Here is a 20828-nt window from a genome sequence, read left to right on the forward strand (position 1 = left end):
TTTACATGATTATTATTTATGGCTGTGTTTGTAGCATGGCAGTGCCTGGGAGCCCCTGACACAGAACAGACCCTGTGATGCTAGATGCTGTCTGCAAAAAGGGGAAAGATAATCAAAGAAAGTTTTAAGTGAGTCGTTTGGGCTCTTACATTCAGTGGCAAGAGAGGTGGTGAAACCTGGGAAGAACCACCCCCCCAAAGTCTAAAATATTTTACAAACCCAAATGAAAACCGCCATTCAACACAACAGGAAAAGGGCTTCATTCCAAAATTCCCCATGGAAAACATCAACGACGACACCTTTTTGGGTGGGTTGAAACATTCCCAGTCATTGGTTGTACTAGCCCAGCCATGGAGTGAGGCCCACCAAGGGACATCTACACTGGAATAAAAGACCCACGGCTGGCCCAGAGCAGCTGACTCACACTTGTGGGGCTCAGGCTGTGGAGTTAAAAGTTGCTGTGTAGACGTTCAGGCGGGGGCTGGAGCCTGGCCCCTGGGACCATGCAAGCAGGGAGGATCCCAGAGCCAGGACGCCAATCCAAGCCTGAACATCTACACAGCAACGTTTAACCTCCAAAGCCAAGCCCTGTGAGCCTGACTCAGCTGACCCAGGCCAGCTTCAGCCATGCAGTGGGGCTTGTATTCCAATGTAGCTGAAGTCAATGGGGCTACAGCCGGTGTCAGTGGGCTATAGCTCCATTGGAGTCATGGGGCCAGATCCCCAGCTGGGGTCATAAAATCAGAGAACTGGAAGGAACCTCGAGAGGTCATCCAGTCCCCTGCACCCATGGCAGGACTAAATATGATCTAGACCAGTGGTTCCCAAACTTGTTCCGCCACTTGTGCAGGGAAAGCCCCCGGCGGGCCCGGCTGGTTTGTTTACCTGCTGCATCCGCAGGTTCGAGCGATCACGGCTCCCTGCGGATGCAGCAGGTAAACAAATGGGCCCGGCCCGCCGGGGGCTTTCCCTGCACAAGTGGCAGAACAAGTTTGGGAACCACTGATCTAGACCATCCCTGACAGGTGTTTGTCCAACCTGCTCTTAAAAATCCCCAATGATGGAGACTCCACAGCCTCCCTAGGCAATTTATTCCAGTGCTTAACCACCTTGACAGTCGCTGCAATTTAAGCCCATTGGTTCTTGTCCTATTCTCAGAGGTTAAGAACAATTTTTCTCCTTCCTCCTTGTAACAACCTTTTATGTACTTCAAAACTGTTATCATGTCCCCTCTCAGTCTTCTCTTCTCCAGACTAAAGAAATCCAATTTTTTCAATCTTCCCTCATAGGTCATGTTTACCTATGTTTCATCATTTTTGTTCTCTGGACTTTCTCCAATTTGTCCACATCTTTCCTGAAATGTGGTGCCCAGAACTGGACACAATACTCCAGTTGAGGCCTAATCAGCGCGGAGTAGAACGGAAGAATTACTTCTCATATCTTGCTTACAATACTCCTGATAATGATGTTTGCCTTTTTTGCAACAGCATTACACTGTTGACTTATATTTAGCTTGTGATCCACTATGACCCCCAGATCCCTTTCTGCAGTACTCCTTCCTAGGCAGTCATTTCCCATTTTGTATGTGTGCAAATGATTGTTCCTTCCTAAATTGAGTACTTCGCATTTGTCCTTAATGAATTTCATTCTATTTACTTCAGACCATTTCTCCAGTTTGTCCAGATCATTTTGAATTTTAATCCTATCCTCCAAAGCACTTGCAACCCATCCCAGCTTGGTATTGTCTGCAAACTTTATAAGTGTACTCTCTATGCCATTATCTAAATCATTTATGAAGATATTGAACAGAACCGGACCCAGAACTGATCCCTGCGGGACCCCACTCATTATGCTTTTCCAGCATGACTGTGAACCACGGATAACTATTTTCTGGGAACGATTTTCCAAACAGTTATGCACCCACCTTGTCGTAGCTCCATCTAGGTTGTATTTCCCTAGTTTGTTTATGAGAAGGTTATGAGAGACAGTACCAAAAGCCTTACTAAAGTCAAGATATACCACATCTACCGCTTCCCCCCATCCACAAGGCTTGTTACCCTCTCAAAGAAAGCTATCAGGTTGGTTTGACATGATTTGTTCTTGACAAATCCATGATGACTGTTATTTATCACCTTTTTATCTTCTAGGTGTTTGCAAATTGATTGCTTAATTATTTGCTCCATTATCTTTCCGATTGCAGAAGTTAAGCTGACTGGTCTGTAATTCCCCAGGTTGTCCTTATTTCCCTTTTTATAGATGGACATTATATTTGCCCTTTTCCAGTCTTCTGGAATGTCTCCCATCTTCCATGACTTTTCAAAGATAATTGCTAATGGCTCAGATATCGCCTCAGTCAGCTCCTTGAGTATTCTAGGATGCATTTCATCAGGCCCTGGTGATTTGAAGGCATCTAACTTGTCTAAGTAACTTTTGACTTGTTCTTTCTCTATTTTAGACTCTGATCAATGGGCCGTAGCTCCATTGGAATCAATGGGGCCAGATCCCCAGCTGGGGACAATCAGCGTCACTCCACTGGAGTCAGCATCCCTCTGATCAGAGCTTCCAAGCTTGCTCTGTAAGTGAGCTGGAGCTTGCTAGCTAGCAGCCGTCTCCTTCCCACAACCCTCCACCATCCCAGCCCTGCCCCAAGATTGCCACCAAGAGAGCGAGATACCATGCCCATTGCTGCAGCAAAGGCTCAAAATTCCACTGGGCAGGGGCCGTCGGGATCCAATCCCAAGGGGGCGGTGATGCCCGTGCCCCTGCTCCAGAAGCAGCCCACAGGGAATGGAGCTGAGAGTGTGGTGGTGCTTTGCAGGACAATGGGAAAGGTAGGTGCATCCAGCACTATAGCGCCTGCCTTGAGGATATTGACCGGGGTCCCGGAGGGGAGAGAAATTGCCCCAGGGCTAAAACCTAGTACAAGATCTAGTCTCCATTTACACACCCCAGGGGTGTGAGAATTCACTGCCCTGATACCTCCAATCTGCCCATCTAATTTGGGAGTACTCAGAAATCCCCTTTCCCTGGGCCCGCCAGAGGACCCCAAGATAATGAGTGATGCCCAAGACTGACTGCTCCCAGCCAGGAGACGGGTCGGTGGAAATGGAAGGGGGAGACATTCAAAATGCAGCCTGAGCAGATGGGGTGGCTGGCTCTCACTTTTCCCTCCAATTTCTGACATCTCCGACTCAAGGAATATTTCCAACACTCCTCTGAACAACATACTAATCCACAGAGACCTTCCTACCAACACTACAAAAAGAAGGATTCTGGGTGGACTCCTCCTGAAGGTTGAAACAACAGATTGGACTTCTACATAGAGTGCTTCCACCGACGTGCACAGGCTGAAATAATGGAAAAGCAGCATCACTTGCCCCACAACCTCAGCTGTGCAGAACACAATGCCATCCACAGCCTCAGAAACAACTCTGACATCATAATCAAAAAGGCTGACAAAGGAGGTGCTGTTGTCATCATGAATAGGTCGGAATATGAACAAGAGGCTGCTCGGCAGCTCTCCAACACCACTTTCTACAAGCCATTACCCTCTGATCCCACTGAGGGTTACCAAAAGAAACTACAGAATTTGCTCAAGATACTCCCTGAAAAAGCACAAGATCAAATCCGCACAGACACACCCCTGGAACCCCGACGTGGGATATTCTATCTACTACCCAAGATCCATAAACCTGGAAATCCTGGGCGCCCCATCATCTCAGGCATTGGCACCCTGACAGTAGGATTGTCTGGCTATGTAGACTCCCTCCTCAGGCCCTACGCTACCAGCACTCCCAGCTATCTTCGAGACACCACTGACTTCCTAAGGAAACTACGATCCATCGGTGATCTTCCTGAAAATACCATCCTGGCCACTATGGCTGTAGAAGCCCTCTACACCAACATTCCACACAAAGATGGACTACAAGCCGTCAGGAACACTATCCCCGATAATGTCACGGCAAACCTGGTGGCTGAACTTTGTGACTTTGTCCTCACCCATAACTATTTCACATTTGGAGACAATGTATACCTTCAAATCAGCAGCACTGCTATGGGTACCCGCATGGCCCCACAGTATGACAACATTTTTATGGCTGACTTAGTACAATGCTTCCTCAGCTCTCGTCCCCTAATACCCCTACTCTACTTGCACTATATTGATGACATCTTCATCATCTGGACCCATGGAAAAGAAGCCCTTGAGGAATTCCACCATGATTTCAACAATTTCCATCCCACTATCAACCTCAGCCTGGACCAGTCCACACAAGAGATCCACTTCCTGGACACTACGATGCTAATAAGCGATGGTCACATAAACACCACCCTATACCGGAAACCTACTGACCGCTATTCCTACCTACATGCCTCCAGCTTTCACCCAGACCACACCACAAGGTCCATCGTCTACAGCCAAGCTCTACGATACAACCGCATTTGCTCCAACCCCTCAGACAGAGACAAACACCTACAAGATCTCTATCAAGCATTCTTACAACTACAATACCCACCTGCTGAAGTGAAGAAACAGATTGACAGAGCCAGAAGAGTACCCAGAAGTCACCTACTGCAGGACAGGCCCAACAAAGAAAATAACAGAACGCCACTAGCCATCACCTTCAGCCCCCAACTAAAACCTCTCCAACGCATTATCAAGGATCTACAACCTATCCTGAAGGATGACCCATCACTCTCACAAATCTTGGGAGACAGGCCAGTCCTTGCCTACAGACAGCCCCCCAACCTGAAGCAAATACTCACCAGCAACTACATACCACACAACAGAACCACTAACCCAGGAATCTATCCTTGCAACAAAGCCCGTTGCCAACTGTGCCCACATATCTATTCAGGGGACACCATCACAGGGCCTAATAACATCAGCCACACTATCAGAAGCTCGTTCACCTGCACATCTACCAATGTGATATATGCCATCCTGTGCCAGCAATGCCCCTCTGCCATGTACATTGGTCAAACTGGACAGTCTCTATGTAAAAGAATAAATGGACACAAATCAGATGTCAAGAATTATAATATTCAGTCGGAGAATCTCTCTGGTCACGCGATTACAGACATGAAAGTTGCGATATTACAACAGAAAAACTTCAAAACCAGAGTCCAGTGAGAGACTGCTGAATTGGAATTCATTTGCAAATTGGATACAATTAACTTAGGCTTGAATAGAGACTGGGAGTGGCTAAGTCATTATGCAAGGTAACCTATTTCCCCTTGTTTTTTCCTACCCCCTTCCCCCTCCCACCCTTCCTCAGACGTTCTTGTTAAACCCTGGATTTGTGCTGGAAATGGCCCACCTTCATTATCATACACATTGTAAGGAGAAAAGGAGTACTTGTGGCACCTTAGAGACTAACCAATTTATTTGAGCATGAGCTTTCGTGAGCTACAGCTCACTTCATTGGATGCATACCGTGGAAACTGTGGAAATGCATACTGTGGAGCTGTAGCTCAGGAAAGCTCATGCTCAAATAAATTGGTTAGTCTCTAAGGTGCCACAAGTACTCCTTTTCTTTTTGCGAATACAGACTAACACAGTTGTTACTCTGAAACCTGTCATTGTAAGGAGAGTGATCACTTTAGATAAGCTATTACCAACAGGAGAGTGGGGTGGGGGGAGAGAAAACCTTTTGAAGTGATAAACACCCATTTTTTCATGATCTGTGTGTATAAAAACATCCTCACTGTATTTTCCATTTTTATGTATCCGATGAAGTGAGCTGTAGCTCACGAAAGCTTATGCTCAAATAAATTGGTTAGTCTCTAAGGTGCCACAAGTCCTCCTTTTCTTTTCCCTCTGTCACGCACGGTTAGCCGGTGGGACTCCCTGCTACCGCGTGTCACTGTGAGATTAGCAGGGCTCGGGTCCGAGAGGGGAGTGGATGGTTGCATGGATAAGGATAAGGAGAATAGCCAGGCAGGAGGAAAGCAGCGCTGTTTGACAAACAGCCGGGGAGAGCCACAGACAGAGACGCTGTCTAATGCTGGGGAGCGAGGAAGGAATTAACCCACATGGGTGGTTTATCCTGCTAGAGCCCCGTCACCGGGCTGTTACACCTGCCACTGCACAGCTGGCACTGTTGGAAACTAGACACCAGGCTGGCTGGACCCACTGATCTGTTCTGTGGAAGCGGAGGGTGAGATACCAGCTGGCTGGACCCACTGATCTAATGTGGGGTGGCAAGGGGGGCGGTACCAGACTGTGGGTCTGACCTAGGGTTGCCAACAGTCCCTTATTACAAGGGGCGCCCCTTACTTCGTCATCTCTGTAAAAGAAGACCGGGAGTTGCTGAGCGCTGCAGAAAGCAGCAAGAAACGCCTCTGAGGAAGGGGAAAGTGCTGCATCGTACACAGGGTTCACAGCTTGCTCCCTGGCTCTCAGCGCCCCCACCCCCATAGTCCCAGCGCCCCAGCTGCTCGGTATTCTCATTAATGGTCATAATCCTAGCGCGGGGAGGAGGCTAGAAAACAGGCCCTTGGTTTTGAAACCCAGCGTTGGCACCGCTGGGCGGCAGGGAGGGGGCAGAGTCCGCTGGGTGCAGCCCAGCCCCAGCCATGCGTTATCTGGCTGCCCCGGGGCGGGGCTCAGTGGCCAGGCGGGGAACGCCCCGGGGGGGGAGGGGAATTTCCTTGCCCTGCAGCGGAGTGGGCGGTGTTGGGGCCCTCTCCAAAATGCTCCGCCTGGTTCCCGTCCGGGTCTCGTGTTCACAAAACCCCAGGACATCCCGCCTGCTCCTGACTCCATGAAACCACCCCCTGGCCCTGAGCACCCGGACACACTTCCTGGGCCAGCTGCTTCCAGAAAGGGGAGATTCTGAGACAACCCGGACTGCTGGCACCCCTGCTTCCCAGCCCCCCCTCCGCCGGTAGGACTGCGGGAGCCCTTCTGTCAGGCAAAGAAAGGGGGGATCGCTGCCCAGAAAGATGGGGGGCTCCGGGAGACAACGACAGGAAACGATTTGTTGCAGTGGCGCTGGAATATTGTGTCCAGTGGGGGTGCTGAGAGCTATGGAACCAAATTGTAAACCCTGAGAAACCACTTCGGGCCAGGGGTGCGGCAGACCCCCCCCCCCTCCAGTTCCAGCCCCTGTGCTTTGTTGATACATTATTCACCAGCCCCTGGGAGGAAAGGGCGATTTCTCCATTTCCCCACGTTTTAATGAGTTAATTAACTAGTTTCTCTCCTGCTGAATTATTTTTACCACCATGTTACTGTGTGTCACTTCCTCCAACTCAGAGAGGGAGATAATTAATGGCTGGGTTGCAGTGCGGGGTGACTTTCACTTGAACATTTCTTCTTTCTTTCTTTCTGTACTAGGGAGGGGAAAAAGTCTGAAAAGCAGCCAAAAGCTGGGCTTTTTTTCTGCCGTTTCCAAGCAAAACACATTGTGGAAAAGCCAGGTAAACGCGGGGAGGAGGCGGTTCTTTCCTGGCAGGTTTTGGTTCTGACAGTTTTATTTCCTGTGGAAAGCAAAAATAATTTCTTAGGAGAAAATGCTGATTTTGCAGGAGGCCCTGTTGTTTCAAGGAGAAAGCTTTTGGTTGAAGAACTGACCTGTTGGGGGGCTCACAGGTGTTTTGCCTTCCCAGGTCCCACGCGGATGAGGAGCCTGGAGCCCGATGCCCCCTCTGCACGGTGACCAATGTTCTGTGGTGGTGCCGGGAGACATCTCCCAGAGGCCCACAGGATGGAGAGCACCCAACGCCGCTATCAGGCCATACCAGTTGCCCTCTGCCTCCTCCTGGGCATTGGGATGGCAGCCCCAGGTGAGATTGGCATGTGTGCAAAGGGGACACCGTCAGGATGTGATCCAGTCTGTTCCAAACCAGTGCTCCCCCACATCCGGTGCAATTTCACAACTGCTGCATCTTAGTTCCACATCCCATCGGTAGCACAGGGCACAAAACAACTCGGGTGGCCAGTGCCCACCGAGCCATGGGAGGCTCGAACCCTCACAAGGTGTTGGGTGCTAGAGAAGATGACCTGTTGGTTAACAGGGGGCAGCGCCCCGAGATACACGCACCACCCTCTACTGGGGCTCGTCTACACCTGATTCACCAACGCAAATGGGTTAAAAGCTTTCTAGTTTAACTGGCCCTATCACCAGTATGGGCAACTCTCTGGTGGCTTCCCACTAGTTCTCCCAGTTGGCCTCAGGCCTGGAAATTGATGAGTGTGAGCTACGTGGCTAAGAGCCAAGTTTAAATTGGTTTAAGAGCATGAACACATGCAAACACACACCCGCAGGTCCAGTTAAATCTATTTCACATCACAGCTGTAGCTAGACCTCCTCTTTCTGGGGTTGGTCTGTAATAACACACTTACACACTGGTTTTACACTTCTTCAGGATACGCCCAAAAGGGGAGCAGAGTTGAGGTTGTTCAAGCCTTCAGAAATCTGACAGCTCCTGGCTTTTGAATGCTTGATTAGCTACCTAGTGTTCTTTTGATGTAGCGTCATTGGAGGTAATTTCTGTTACAGTACCACCTAGAGATGCCATAGTGTCTGGCACGGCACAGACACACCGTGGCCGAGATCAGGGCCCCATTGCACTGGGCGAGGCACAGACACACAGTGATTGAGATCAGGATCCCGTTGCTGCACAGACACACAATGCCCTGCCCCAAAGAGCAAATGCTCTAATAATAACATCTAGTTCTTATCTAGCACTTTACATCAGTAGATCTCAGGGTGTCTTACAGAAGAGACCAGTATCATTATCCTCACAGTACACCTGGGGAAACCGAGGCACGGACAGGGAAGTTCCTTGCCCACATTCACTCAGCAGGCCAGTGCAGAGCCAGGAATGAACCCAGGACTCCTGCCTCCCAGGCCAGCACTCTAGCAACTTGGCCGCAGTGCCTCTAAAGACGCCTGGATCGTTATCCCCGTTTCCCAGCAAGGGTGTTGAGGCAGAGAGGAATGGGGTGACTGGCCCGCAGATACACCAGAGATTGGTGGCAGAGCTGGGAACTGAGCCCGTCAAGCCAGTCACCCCTTGGTGGGGACTCACTGACCATCGGCCCCCTCCCCCTCCCATGCTCTCTGACCAGACGGTGTTTCTCCCCCAGAATCATTCCATGTGCTGGGTCCCGCCAGCCCCATCTCTGCCCCACTGGGGGGCACTGTGCTGCTGCCCTGCCATCTCTCCCCCGCGCTCAGTGCCCAGGCCATGCAGGTGAAATGGAGCCGGCCCCAGTTGGGCCAGGACGTCCACGTCTACTGGCCGAACAGGAGCGAGGAGCAGGGCACGGGTTACCAGGGCAGGACGGAGCTCACCACCCAGGGCCTGGCCCATGGGAACGTCTCCCTGAGGATCCGGGATGTCCAGCCATCAGACGAAGGGCAGCACTTGTGCGAGGTCCAGTCACCCAGTCACTACAGCACGGCCCTGCTGGAGCTCAGCGTGACGGGTGAGCAGCTCCGACTGCGTGCGGCTCACTCCCATGGGAACGCTAGGCGTCGCAGTGCAATGGGGGATTGTGACACATCCTCGGACCCGTGCACTTCCTGCTGCATTTCACCTGCAGATTCAGAAGCGGAGATTTCCACAGTTGGCCTGGGGATTTGGATACCCAGCTCCCATTAAAATTCCCTGGGATGCCTCCCCAGAGTGCAGCCTTTAGAATTGCCATTCCCAGAATCAAAGGCTTAAAACTGTGGGGGGCAGACCCCCAGCCGGTGTACGTAGCTCCATTGGAGTCAATGGGGCCAGATCCCCATCTGGGGCCAGTTGGCCGTAGCTCCATTGGAGTCAATGGGGCCAGATCCCCAGCCAGTGTCAGAGGGCCGTAGCTCCATTGGAGTCAGTGGGGCCAGATCCCCAGCCGGTGTCAGAGGGCCGTAGCTCCATTGGAGTCAGTGGGGCCAGATCCCCAGCCGGTGTCAGAGGGCCGTAGCTCCATTGGAGTCAATGGGGCCAGATCCCCATCTGGGGCCAGTTGGCCATAGCTCCATTGGAGTCAATGGGGCCAGATCCCCAGCCGGTGTCAGAGGGCCGTAGCTCCATTGGAGTCAATGGGGCCAGATCCCCAGCCGGTGTCAGAGGGCCATAGCTCCATTGGAGTCAATGGGGCCAGATCCCCAGCCGGTGTCAGAGGGCCGTAGCTCCATTGGAGTCAATGGGGCCAGATCCCCATCTGGGGCCAGTTGGCCATAGCTCCATTGGAGTCAATGGGGCCAGATCCCCAGCCGGTGTCAGAGGGCCGTAGCTCCATTAGAGTCAGTGGGGCCAGATCCAAAGCTGGTGTCAATTGTCCGTAGCTCCACTGGAATCAGTGGGGCCAGATCTGCAGCTCGGGTCAATGGACCATAGCTCCATAAGAGTCAATAGGCCAGATTCCCAGCCGGTGTCAATCATCCGTAGCTCCACTGGAGTCAATGGGGCCAGATCTCAGCTGGGGTCAATGGGCTGTAGCTCTAGGAGAGTCAATGGGGACAGATCCCCAGCTGGGGTCAATGGGTCGCAGCTTTATTGGCGTCAATGGGGCATATCCCTGGCTTTGTAAAGTGCTTTGAGATCACCGCTATCACAGATGTGTTAATCATTCTTACCGTGTTAACTTTTTGCTTCTGATTCTCCATCCCCCAGGCTCTGGCTCAGACCCTGTCCTGCACATGGCTGGGCACAAGGACTGGGGGGTGTGGGTCTTGTGTCTCTCTGAGGGGTGGTACCCAGAGCCCCACGTGCTCTGGAGGAATGGCCGTGGGGAGACCCTGAGCCCCAGGTCTGAACAGAAACTGCGCAGCGACAACGGCCTATTCAACATCTCCAGCTCCTTGGTGGTGACTGAGAGCTCGGACCCAGCACTGACCTGCACCATCAAAGCCGGCTTCTCCAGCCCAGAGAGAGAGACGACTATTCATATCACAGGTGGGCTGCCCGCACACCTCAGGTTCCTCCCTGATGCTTATCCACATGGCTTGGCCTCATTGCAGACAGGGGGTGACTCTGGATTGACCCCAGGGAAGCTGATATCAGAATCCGGCCCTGCCCCCAGTGCAGACAGGGGTGACTCTGGATGAACCCCAGTGGAGCTGAGATCAGAATCCAGCCCTGTCCTCATTGCAGTTGGGGAGTGACTCCAGACTGACTCAAGGCAAGCTGAGATCAGAATCTGGCCCTGCCCCCAGTGCATTTGGAGGGTGACTCCAGATTAGCCCACGGGAGCTGAGCTCAAAATCTGGCTCTCAGCCCTCAGTACCTACACTGACTTCACCTTTCCCAGCTAAGTGCTTAGGAGTGCTCTTGCTGCTCCTCTGAGAAGTTGCAATGTGTGTTCTCCCTCAGGGCTCTTCCCCAGGCATGCCCCGGAAATGTGGGCCTTTCTCATCTTTCTACCAGTATGTCTCTTCCTTGTGCCGTTGGCTGTTTATCTCTTCCGAAAGCTCCAGGTACTCAAAGGTAACAATCTCACTCCAGGCAGTGCAGTAGGGAATGTGTTTCACTGAGTGGCCAATACTTTTTTCTAAGGGAATGTGTGGGTTACAGACAGAAAATTCCATACAAACTACTTCTTTCCTGGAAGGTGGAAGTCATCCCTGTGCAAACAAGATCAGGGCCCCATTGTGCTGGGCGCAGCACAGACTCACAATGACCGAGATCAGAGCCCCGTTGTGCCTGGTGCTTCACAGACACACGGTCACCGCGATCAGGGCCCTGTCAGGCCAGGCACTGCAAAGACACACGGTGACAGTCTCCCTCCCCAACAGAGCAAAATAAAATAAAGAGTCAAAATAAACAAAGGGTGTGAGGGGAAACTGAGGCAGAGAGCGTGGCAGTATCTTTCCCAAGCTCTCCAAGCAGTTCAGCAGCAAATCCAGGAACCGAAATCAGCACTTCTAATGGCCTGTTCAGTGCTCTAACCATCGGCCCATGCTGCCTCTTTGGCTTAATTGGGGGAAAGCTGAGAGGAAGGAAAGAGATAAGCCCAAATGATTGTGCCTAAGCCCTGTCCAGCACCACGGATCCCAGGGAAACTGGCCATCAGGCATGCCAGTCCCTGCACTCTCCCTGGCCAGTCACGTGTCTCTCTCGGGCTTGCTCGGCCTATACGACCTCCTGGCAATGAGGCACTTTCTGGAGGGTTTCCGGGAGCACAGACCGGGCTAAGAATTCATTCCTAGAGGGTGCAAATGGACACCCACTGGAGGCTGGGCCAGTGGATTCTCCCTAGCTGCCCCCTCTAGGAAGCACATACATTTCCCCCAGAGCCACAGGCGCCCCTCGGTCTGTCCCAGGAGGTGGGAATGGGATGGGAATGGCATATGTGCTCAGTGGGAGGTGAGGGAGAAACAGCCGTAGTGGGACTATAGAGATGAGCCACACAGGGCGCAGGAAATCCCCCTTGAGTGTCGCTCCTGCTCACAGCCTCACCTCTTCCTTTCTCTTCCAGGTGAGGTGTCCAAAGAGCGCGGTGAGTATTTCCAGCACACGGTAACTCGTGTCTCTATAACATCGCCTCAGCACCCATCGCGTAATAGTGTATCAGGGCAGAACCGAGAGATCCCACCCGAGATCAGGACCCCGTTGTGCTGGGTGCTGGACAGACACACAGTGACTGAGATCAGGGCCCCGTTTTGCCAGGTGCAGGACAGACACACAATGACAGAGATCAGGGCCCCGTCATGCTGGGCATGGCACAGACTCATGGTGACCGAGATCAGGGCCCTGCACACCGGGCGCTGCACAGACACAGTGACTGAGATCAGGGCCCTGTTGTGCCAGGCGCTGCACAGACACATGGTGACCAAGATCAGGGCCCCATCATGACGGGCTCTGCACAGACACACGATGACCGAGATCAGGGCCACATTGTGCCAGGTTTTACACAGACACCCACATAGCCAGGAAGGAGGCTGAGGGACCTGGAAGAGGGTGAAGGATCAGAGATGCTTCAGAGGCTGGAGTGGGGAAAGCAAAAGATGCTGCCTAGGGTCAGAGTCAGCTGAGGTGGGGAGAGATGGGAGAGAAATCTGCAGGGGATGGCACCCACCGTGGAATCATAGAATATCAGGGTTGGAAGGGACCTCAGGAGGTCATCTAGTCCAACCCCCTGCTCAAAGCAGGACCAATCCCCAATTAAATCATCCCAGCCAGGGCTTTGTCAAGTCTGACCTTAAAAACTTCTAAGGAAGGAGATTCTACCACCTCCCTAGGTAACGCATTCCAGTGTTTCACCACCCTCCTAGTGAAAAAGTTTTTCCTAATATCCAACCTAAATCTCCCCCAGTGCAGCTTGAGACCATTACTCCTTGTCCTGTCATCTGCTATCACTGAGAATAGTCTAGATCCATCCTCTTTGGAGCCCCCTTTCAGGTAGTTAAAAGCAGCTATCAAATCCCCCCTCATTCTTCTCTTCCATAGACTAAACAATCCCAGTTCCCTCAGCCTCTCCGCATAAGTCATGTGTTCCAGACCCCTAATCATTTTTGTTGCCCTTCGCTGGACTCTCTCCAATTTATCCACATCCTTCTTGTAGCGTGGGACCCAAAACTGGACACAGTACTCCAGATGAGGCCTCACCAATGTCGAATAGAGGGGAACGATCACGTCCCTCGATCTGCTCGCTATGCCCCTACTTATACATCCCAAAATGCCATTGGCCTTCTTGGCAATAAGGGCACACTGCTGACTCATATCCAGCTTCTCGTTGACTGTCACCCCTAGGTCCTTTTCCGCAGAACTGCTGCCTAGCCATTCGGTCCCTAGTCTGTAGCTGTGCATTGGGTTCTTCCATCCTAAGTGCAGGACCCTGCACTTATCCTTATTGAACCTCATCAGATTTCTTTTGGCCCAATCCTCCAATTTGTCTAGGTCCCTCTGTATCCTATCCCTACCCTCCAGCGTATCTACCACTCCTCCCAGTTTAGTGTCATCCGCAAACTTGCTGATGGTGCAATCCACACCATCCTCCAGATCATTAATGAAGATATTGAACAAAACCGGCCCCAGGACCGACCCTTGGGGCACTCCACTTGATACCGGCTGCCAACTAGACATGGAGCCATTGATCACTACCCATTGAGCCCGACAATCTAGCCAGCTTTCTATCCACTTTATAGTCCATTCATCCAGCCCATACTTCTTTAACTTGCTGGCAAGAATACTGTGGGAGACCGTGTCAAAAGCTTTGCTAAAGCCAAGGAATAACACGTCCACTGCTTTCCCTTCATCCACAGAACCAGTTATCTCATCATAGAAGGCAATTAGATTAGTCAGGCATGACTTTCCCTTGGTGAATCCATGCTGACTGTTCCTGATCACTTTCCTCTCGTCTAAGTGCTTCAGAATTGATTCCTTGAGGACATGCTCCATGATTTTTCCAGGGACTGAGGTGAGGTTCAAACCCACAGCTGCGGCCAATTGCTGTGATTATGTTCATCCAAATGGAGCTACAGTCGATTGACACCAGCTGGGGGTCTGGCCTCCTTGCTCCCAGTTTTCTCCAATTGCTGGAATCAGACTCCAGCCCAATGAGTGTGCGAGCTGTGGTTCAGTATAGGGCTGCTGAGCAAATGGGAATGAATTTCCCTCAGTAAAGTTTCAAAAGATTTTTTTTAAACTTTTCATAGAAATTTTCCTAGTGTTTTTTTAGCGAACTACTGAAAATATTTGCAAACCAAAACTGTTTCTTTACTTTAAAAAATTGTGGTTTTGTGTTTAAAAAATATGGAGAATTTTGAACAAAATAAAAACTTTCATTGGGGAGAATCATAGAATATCAGTGTTGGAAGGGACCTCAGGAGATCATTTAGTCCAACCCCCTGCTCAAAGCAGGACCAATCCCCAATTTTTTCCCCAGATCCCTAAATGGCCCCTTCAAGGATTGAACTCACAACCCTGGGTTTAGCAGGCTCAAACCACTGAGCTATCCCTCCCCACAAAATGGTGGAGTTTTGTTTCAAAAACCCAAAAGTTTGGACAGGATTTGTTTCATCTGCTCTCACTGCTTCCCCAGCTAATTGTGACCTCCTTTTTTATCATTGCAGAATGGAGACAATTTCTTGATAAAGGTAAAAAAAAAAAAAGTTTTCTACTTATCTCCGGTACTCACATGGTTTTGACTCCTGCTGTCTCTGAGCCCCCTCCCTGTCTTCCATGTATTGACTATCACAGGCCAGAGGTAGGGCTCAAAGGAACAGATCCTCGAACGTGCTTAACTCCCTTTGGTGCCTAAGTACCTTTGAGGAGCTGGGCCTAAAAGACTTGACCACAGTCATCACACTAAAAGCTTGGATCTGAGATTCCCGGCTGAGCTTAGACAATGGCTTTCCTAGGCTAGGACCATGAGGCCGGTTGTTACGAACTAGGGCATGGGCAGCCAGGCCTTGTGGCTGGAGCTGGAATCAGTGGCTAGAAACAGTGCTGATGGTCAGAGCCGGAGGCAGGGCCAAGGGTCAGGAATGGAGCAGACTGGGCAGGACAGTGGACAAGGCTGGGAGCAGGTCTGGCCCAGGAGAAATCGCAGCTGGGGACGCATGGGTTGAGCAGCCTGAGATCCGATATTGCTGGCGGGCTGACATCCATGGGTGATCAGGCGGCCCTGCGGTGGATTGGCTGTGCTCACAGGCTGCCTGGAGACCAGGGGACAAGTGCCCTGGGAGCTCTGCTAGCCGCACACAGACGCTGGGTAATACAAAGCACAGGACACCACTGCGATATCCTTCAGCTTTCCCCAGCAAGGGCATGGAGATGCAGTGACCTCTGTAGATGGCCCTGGTGAGATCCTTCCTGGGCACAGGGCTGGGTGGAAAAGAGGGGTCTGTTCCCATGGAAAAATCCAAGAAGAAAGATTTTTCTCTTTTTTTCATTTTTGTTTGTACTTTCTGTGGATAATTCCGACTCTCCATCAAAACTTCAAAACCTGAAACATTCTAGCTGAAAATCACCCTAGTTTGGTTTTTGGATGAAAATTATTTGGCTTCTGACCAAAGTATTCTGCATTTTAGATTAAAATGATCTGGTTTGGGGCCAAAATATTTTGGGCAAACACTGGTTTTGAGGCCAAAACGTTCTGGATTTGGGGTGAACGTTGTCTGTTTTTTTTGGCCAAAATATTTTAGTTTTGGAGCATCTGTTTTTTCAACAAAGCATCCACTCTGTCCCCAGAAAGCAGACATAGAGTTTTAGAACATAAGAATGGTTTATACTGGGTCAGAGCAAAGGTCTGTCTAGCCCCGTATCCTCTTCCGACAGTGGCCAATGCCAAGTGCCCCAGAGGGAATGAACAGAACAGGTGATCATCAAGTGATCCATCCCCTGTTGCCCAATTTTTCCAGCCAAAAACTGTTCCCATGGAAAATTTCCCACCAGCCCTGGTGGATCCTGTGTCCCGTTCAGGGGTCTTCCCAGAAGAGGTTGACTACTTGGGTCAGAGAAAATCCAAAGGCTCATGGTAATAATCATGCTTAGCTCCATTTTATAGCTGGGGAAAACGAGGGGGAGGGAAGGGAAGTGACTGGCTCCAGGTCAGCCAGCAGGCCTGAGCTGGGAATAGAACCCAGGTATCCTAGTGCTCTACCCACTAGGCCCCATAGCAAGAGACTTGCGGAGCTGAGCAGAGAGGAGGTACTGCGGTGTCTTGCCCTAGCACCTGTATCCATCTGCCCGTAGTGTCCCTGTCGGCAGCAGAGGTGACGCTGGACCAGAGCACTGCCAACCCCTTCCTGGTGCTCTCAGCAGATGGCAGGAGTGTGACGTGTGGCATCCTCTGGCAAGACGTCCCCAAGAGTGACCGGAGATTCGACCCCCTCCCCTGCGTCCTGGCCTCCCAGTGCTTTGCAGCCAGGCAACACTACTGGGACGTGGAGGTGGGCCAGTGGGGAGACTGGGCCATTGGGGCAGCCCAGAGCTCCATGGAGAGCATGGGGGTGTTTCAGCTGTCCCCGGATGTGGGGGTCTGGGCCCTGCAGTGCCAGGAGGGGGAGTGGAGTGCTCTCACCTGCCCTGAGACACCGCTGCAGCTGGAGTCAGCACCCAGGATGGTCCGGGTGCACCTGGACTGCGAGCAGGCAAGCCTGGCCTTCTACAACGCTGAGGGCATGGTGCACATCTTCACCTTCACTGGCTGTTCCCGGGATCCTCTCTTCCCCTTCTTCTTGCTCTGGACTTCTGGGGCGCAGCTCACCATACTGCCTCCAGGGCACAGAAAGACTGTGGAGATGGACAGGACAACACGTACAGTAACACCCAAAATGGGGAAAAGACAGGGCAGTCTTATAGAACTTCTGATCATGCCAGGGCAGAGTTAAGGATTTTTGGCTGGGAATTCCCTTGTGTTCAAACGGGCAAAATTAAGGGTGTTAAATTCCTTTGTCTTCAAAGGGGCAGAGTAAAGGGTTTTTAACCAGGAATTTCCTTGCAAAGGGACAGTGTTACGGATGTTTTCCCAGGGATTTCCTTGCTTTCAAATAGCTGCTTGGTTTAATATACATGGCAATGCTGAACAGAGTTAGATCGTGCCTGCTTTTGGCGGTTGGTGATCCTCTGACTTTTGTATTGTGCCTTAAAACATCTGCCCAAAGTAGTTATTACTGAAACGAACCTATTTTACTGAGGGCTTAGAACTTACCTATTTTTTAAAAGGCATATTTTATTGCAGTATTTGAACCAATTTTGGCTACAGTCAGGGAACCAGGCACAATCAGACTTTCCTGTGGAGATGCAACTATTACTCAGTATTACCAGCCGGAAAAACTCCAAAGCTTAAATGTTTAAACAGCAAACTTTATTTGTAAACTTGTTTCATTTTTCCCTGGAACCAACCTAAGTCTACATAAAGGGTATTTAACTTTGAAATTAACATTGAGATACACAGCTCATTCTTTCTTAGCATGGGAAGTTCCCATCTGAGATCAGGGCCCCATTGTGATGGGCTCTGCACAGACACATGGTGACCCAGATCGGGGCAGAGCTGGGAACTGTCCCCATGTTTATTAAGTCCCAATCCAATGCCTTAACCGCAAGCCCAGTCAGCATGCACAGCTGGGTGCACACGCAATTCCCCTGATTATGCAGAGAACCTGAGACATTTGTGAGGAAACTTCCTGGGCAGCTGTGATAGCACGGGCTGGGGCTTTGGGGGGCTGATTTTTAATTGCCCCCCCAAAATTGTATATGTTCATAGTGGTGGTGGTGGGTGGGAGGAAGCACAAAGTGAAGGTTTGTCTACGCCTGAACAGCTTGAGTCATGGCCCCGCCGGGGAGGCCCCCTGCCCCGTTATCCTCAGTCTCCCCTCCTGGAAAGCAGTGGCCTCTCCCCGCAGCACCCAGCCACTGCTCCTGTCTCTCCGCATGGGGCACAGCTGGCAGTTCACCTGGCCTCCAAACGGGGGCCTACTCTGAGTCAACAGGAAACCCACACACGGGAGTGAGGCAGCCCCAAACCATGGCCCTGGTTGTGACGTTATTAATCTGAACTGGCACCATATAGATCATTGTTGCAACAAAGGTCCTGAAGTGGCACAAAATTTTGTATAAAGGGGGTCAAATAAGGTGTCTAAGACAAGGTTATGGTTTGCTGGTTACGATTATGCTGTCTATATGTATGTATCATTTTTGTATTTAAAGTTATAAGTATTGGCTCTATACTGTCTGTATTTCAAACTTATGCTATGCTTCTGGGGGAGACCCCAGACAATTTGGTGTCAGCACTGCCTAGCCTGATTGATGGCCCATTAAGGACCATCAGCTGTACAATAGACGCATTGAGAGAAGGCACATACTCCTTGAGACTCAGCAAGATATTCAGGGACCTGCCTATGGACAGAACACTAAGGTTTTTCTATGCCATGTGCTGGGTAGCTTGTCTTTGGGACAAAGAAAGCAGAGACCACATGACAAGAGACTATAAAAAGGCTGATGCATCTCCTCCATCTTGTTTTCCGTCCTGCTTCTTACTTCTGGAAGGACTTTGATACAAACTGAAGCTCTGAACAAAGGACTGAATGACCCATCCCCGCTGTGGATGTACTCCAGAGACTTGATTTGAACCTGCAGTTTGTTCCATAACTGGTACAAGCCTGAACCAAGAACTTTGCCATTACTGTATATAATTGATTCCATTTAACCAATTCTAGCTCTCATCTATATCTTTTTCCTTTTCATAGATTCATAGATATTAAGGTCAGAAGGGACCATTATGATCATCTAGTCTGACCTCCTGCACAATGCAGGCCACCAAATCTCACCTCCCCCGCCCCCCCCCCCCCCCCCAATAAACCTCTCACCTATGTCTGAGCTATTGAAGACCTCAAATCATGGTTTAAAGACTTCAAGGTGCAGAGAATCCTCCAGCAAGTGACCCATGCCCCATGCTGCAGAGGAAGGCGAAAAAACCCCAGGGCCTCTTCCAATCTGCCCTGGAGGAAAATTCCTTCCTGATCCCAGATATGGCGATCAGCTGAACCCTGAGCATGTGGGCAAGATTCACCAGCCAGATACCAAGGAAAGGATTCTCTGTAGTAACTCAGATCCCACCCCATCTAACATTCCATCACGGGCTATTGGGCCTGTCATAAATATAAAAGGGAAGGGTAAACACCTTTAAAATCCCTCCTGGCCAGAGGAAAAATCCTTTCACCTGTAAAGGGTTAAGAAGCTAGGATAACCTCGCTGGCACCTGACCAAAATGACCAGTGAGGAGACAAGATACTTTCAAAGCTGGATGGGGGGAGAAACAAAGGTTCTCTCTGTCTGTGTGATGCTTTTGCCGGGAACAGAGCAGGAATGGAGTCTTAGAACTTAGTAAGTAATCTAGCTAGATATGTGTTAGATTCTGTTTTGGTTAAATGGCTGATAAAATAAGCTGTGCTGAATGGAATGTAGATTCCTGTTTTTGTGTCTTTTTGTAACTTAAGGTTTTGCCTAGAGGGATTCTCTGGTTTGAATCTGATTATCCTGTAAGGTATTTACCATCCTGATTTTACAGAGGTGATTCTTTTACTTTTTCTTCAATTAAAATTCTTCTTTTAAGAACCTGATTGCTTTTTTCATTGTTCTTAAGATCCAAGGGTATGGGTCTGTGTTCACCTATGCAAATTGGTGAGGATTTTTATCAAGCCTTCCCCAGGAAAGGGGGTGTAGGGTTTGGGGAGGATTTTGGGGAGAAAGACGTTTCCAAGCGGGCTCTTTCCCAGTTATATATCTGTTAGACGCTTGGTGGTGGCAGCAATAAAGTCCAAGGGAAAAAGGAAAATAGTTTATACCTTGGGGAAGTTTTAACCTAAGCTGGTAAAAATAAGCTTAGGGGGTTTTCATGTAGGTCCCCACATCTGTACCCTAGAGTTCAGAGTGGGGAAGGAACCTTGACAGGGCCTATTTACCATGAATAGTTCAAGATCAATTAATTGCCAAAATCATGTTATCCCATCATACCATCTCCTCCATAAATTTATCGAGTTTAATCTTGAAGCCAGATAAGTCTTTTGCCCCCACTGCTTCCCTTGGAAGGCTGTTCCAGAACTTCACTCCTCTGATGGTTAGAAACCTTCATCTAATTTCAAGTCTAAACTTCCTGGTGGCCAGTTTATATCCATTTGTTCTTGTGTCCACATTGGTACTGAGCTTAAATAATTCCTCTCCCTCCCGGGTATTTATTCCTCTGATATATTTATAGAGGGCAAATCATATCTCCCCTCAGCCTTCTTTTGGTTAGGCTAAACAAGCCAAGCTCTTTGAGTCTCCTTTCATAAAACAGGTTTTCCATTCCTCGGATCATCCTAGTAGCCCTTCTCTGTACCTGTTCCAGTTTGAATTAATCCTTCTTAAACATGGGAGACCAGAACTGCACACAGTATTCCAGG

At 50.2% G+C, this 20828-nt stretch overlaps 2 protein-coding genes across 6 annotated transcripts; both read left to right on the forward strand.

Annotated features, from left to right (window-relative positions):
• The first annotated feature begins 1006 nt into the window (after positions 1 to 1006).
• LOC125621770 (uncharacterized) lies at positions 1007 to 5494 on the forward strand. 2 transcript variants are annotated; one of them, XM_075119396.1, is made up of 2 exons: positions 1007 to 2831; positions 3197 to 5494. In XM_075119396.1, the coding sequence occupies exon 2, from the start codon at positions 3356 to 3358 to the stop codon at positions 5129 to 5131; it is 1776 nt and encodes a 591-aa protein (XP_074975497.1). In that variant the 5' UTR covers positions 1007 to 2831; positions 3197 to 3355; the 3' UTR covers positions 5132 to 5494. The 2 variants fall into 2 exon arrangements, with proteins under 2 accessions (XP_074975497.1, XP_048674992.2); XM_048819035.2 differs by having other exon boundaries at positions 1007 to 2078; positions 2456 to 5494.
• A 501-nt stretch (positions 5495 to 5995) lies between these two features.
• On the forward strand, positions 5996 to 20001 carry LOC125621779 (butyrophilin subfamily 1 member A1). Of its 4 annotated transcripts, none has more exons than XM_048819068.2 (9): positions 5996 to 6158; positions 7340 to 7422; positions 7612 to 7788; positions 9095 to 9436; positions 10615 to 10896; positions 11314 to 11427; positions 12419 to 12439; positions 15015 to 15038; positions 16639 to 20001. In XM_048819068.2, the coding sequence occupies exons 3-9, from the start codon at positions 7665 to 7667 to the stop codon at positions 17274 to 17276; spliced, it is 1545 nt and encodes a 514-aa protein (XP_048675025.1). In that variant the 5' UTR covers positions 5996 to 6158; positions 7340 to 7422; positions 7612 to 7664; the 3' UTR covers positions 17277 to 20001. The 4 variants fall into 4 exon arrangements, with proteins under 4 accessions (XP_048675025.1, XP_048675029.1, XP_048675024.1 ...); XM_048819067.2 differs by lacking the exon at positions 5996 to 6158 and adding an exon at positions 6657 to 6887; XM_048819072.2 differs by lacking the exons at positions 5996 to 6158; positions 15015 to 15038 and adding an exon at positions 6656 to 6887.
• The last annotated feature ends 827 nt before the right edge of the window (positions 20002 to 20828 follow it).

Source organism: Caretta caretta, chromosome 14, assembly GCF_965140235.1.
Source record: "Caretta caretta isolate rCarCar2 chromosome 14, rCarCar1.hap1, whole genome shotgun sequence".
Taxonomy (NCBI): domain Eukaryota; kingdom Metazoa; phylum Chordata; order Testudines; family Cheloniidae; genus Caretta; species Caretta caretta.

Bases quoted from the DNA above. Each gene is read 5' to 3' on its own strand.
- LOC125621770 (XM_075119396.1), top strand. From the start codon at position 3,356: ATGGAAAAGCAGCATCACTTGCCCCACAACCTCAGCTGTGCAGAACAC.
- LOC125621779 (XM_048819068.2), top strand. From the start codon at position 7,665: ATGTTCTGTGGTGGTGCCGGGAGACATCTCCCAGAGGCCCACAGGATG. The intron at 7,789-9,094 runs GTGAGATTGGCA...TTTCTCCCCCAG, and splicing joins CATTGGGATGGCAGCCCCAG to AATCATTCCATGTGCTGGGT. The intron at 15,039-16,638 runs GTAAAAAAAAAA...ATCTGCCCGTAG, and splicing joins GAGACAATTTCTTGATAAAG to TGTCCCTGTCGGCAGCAGAG.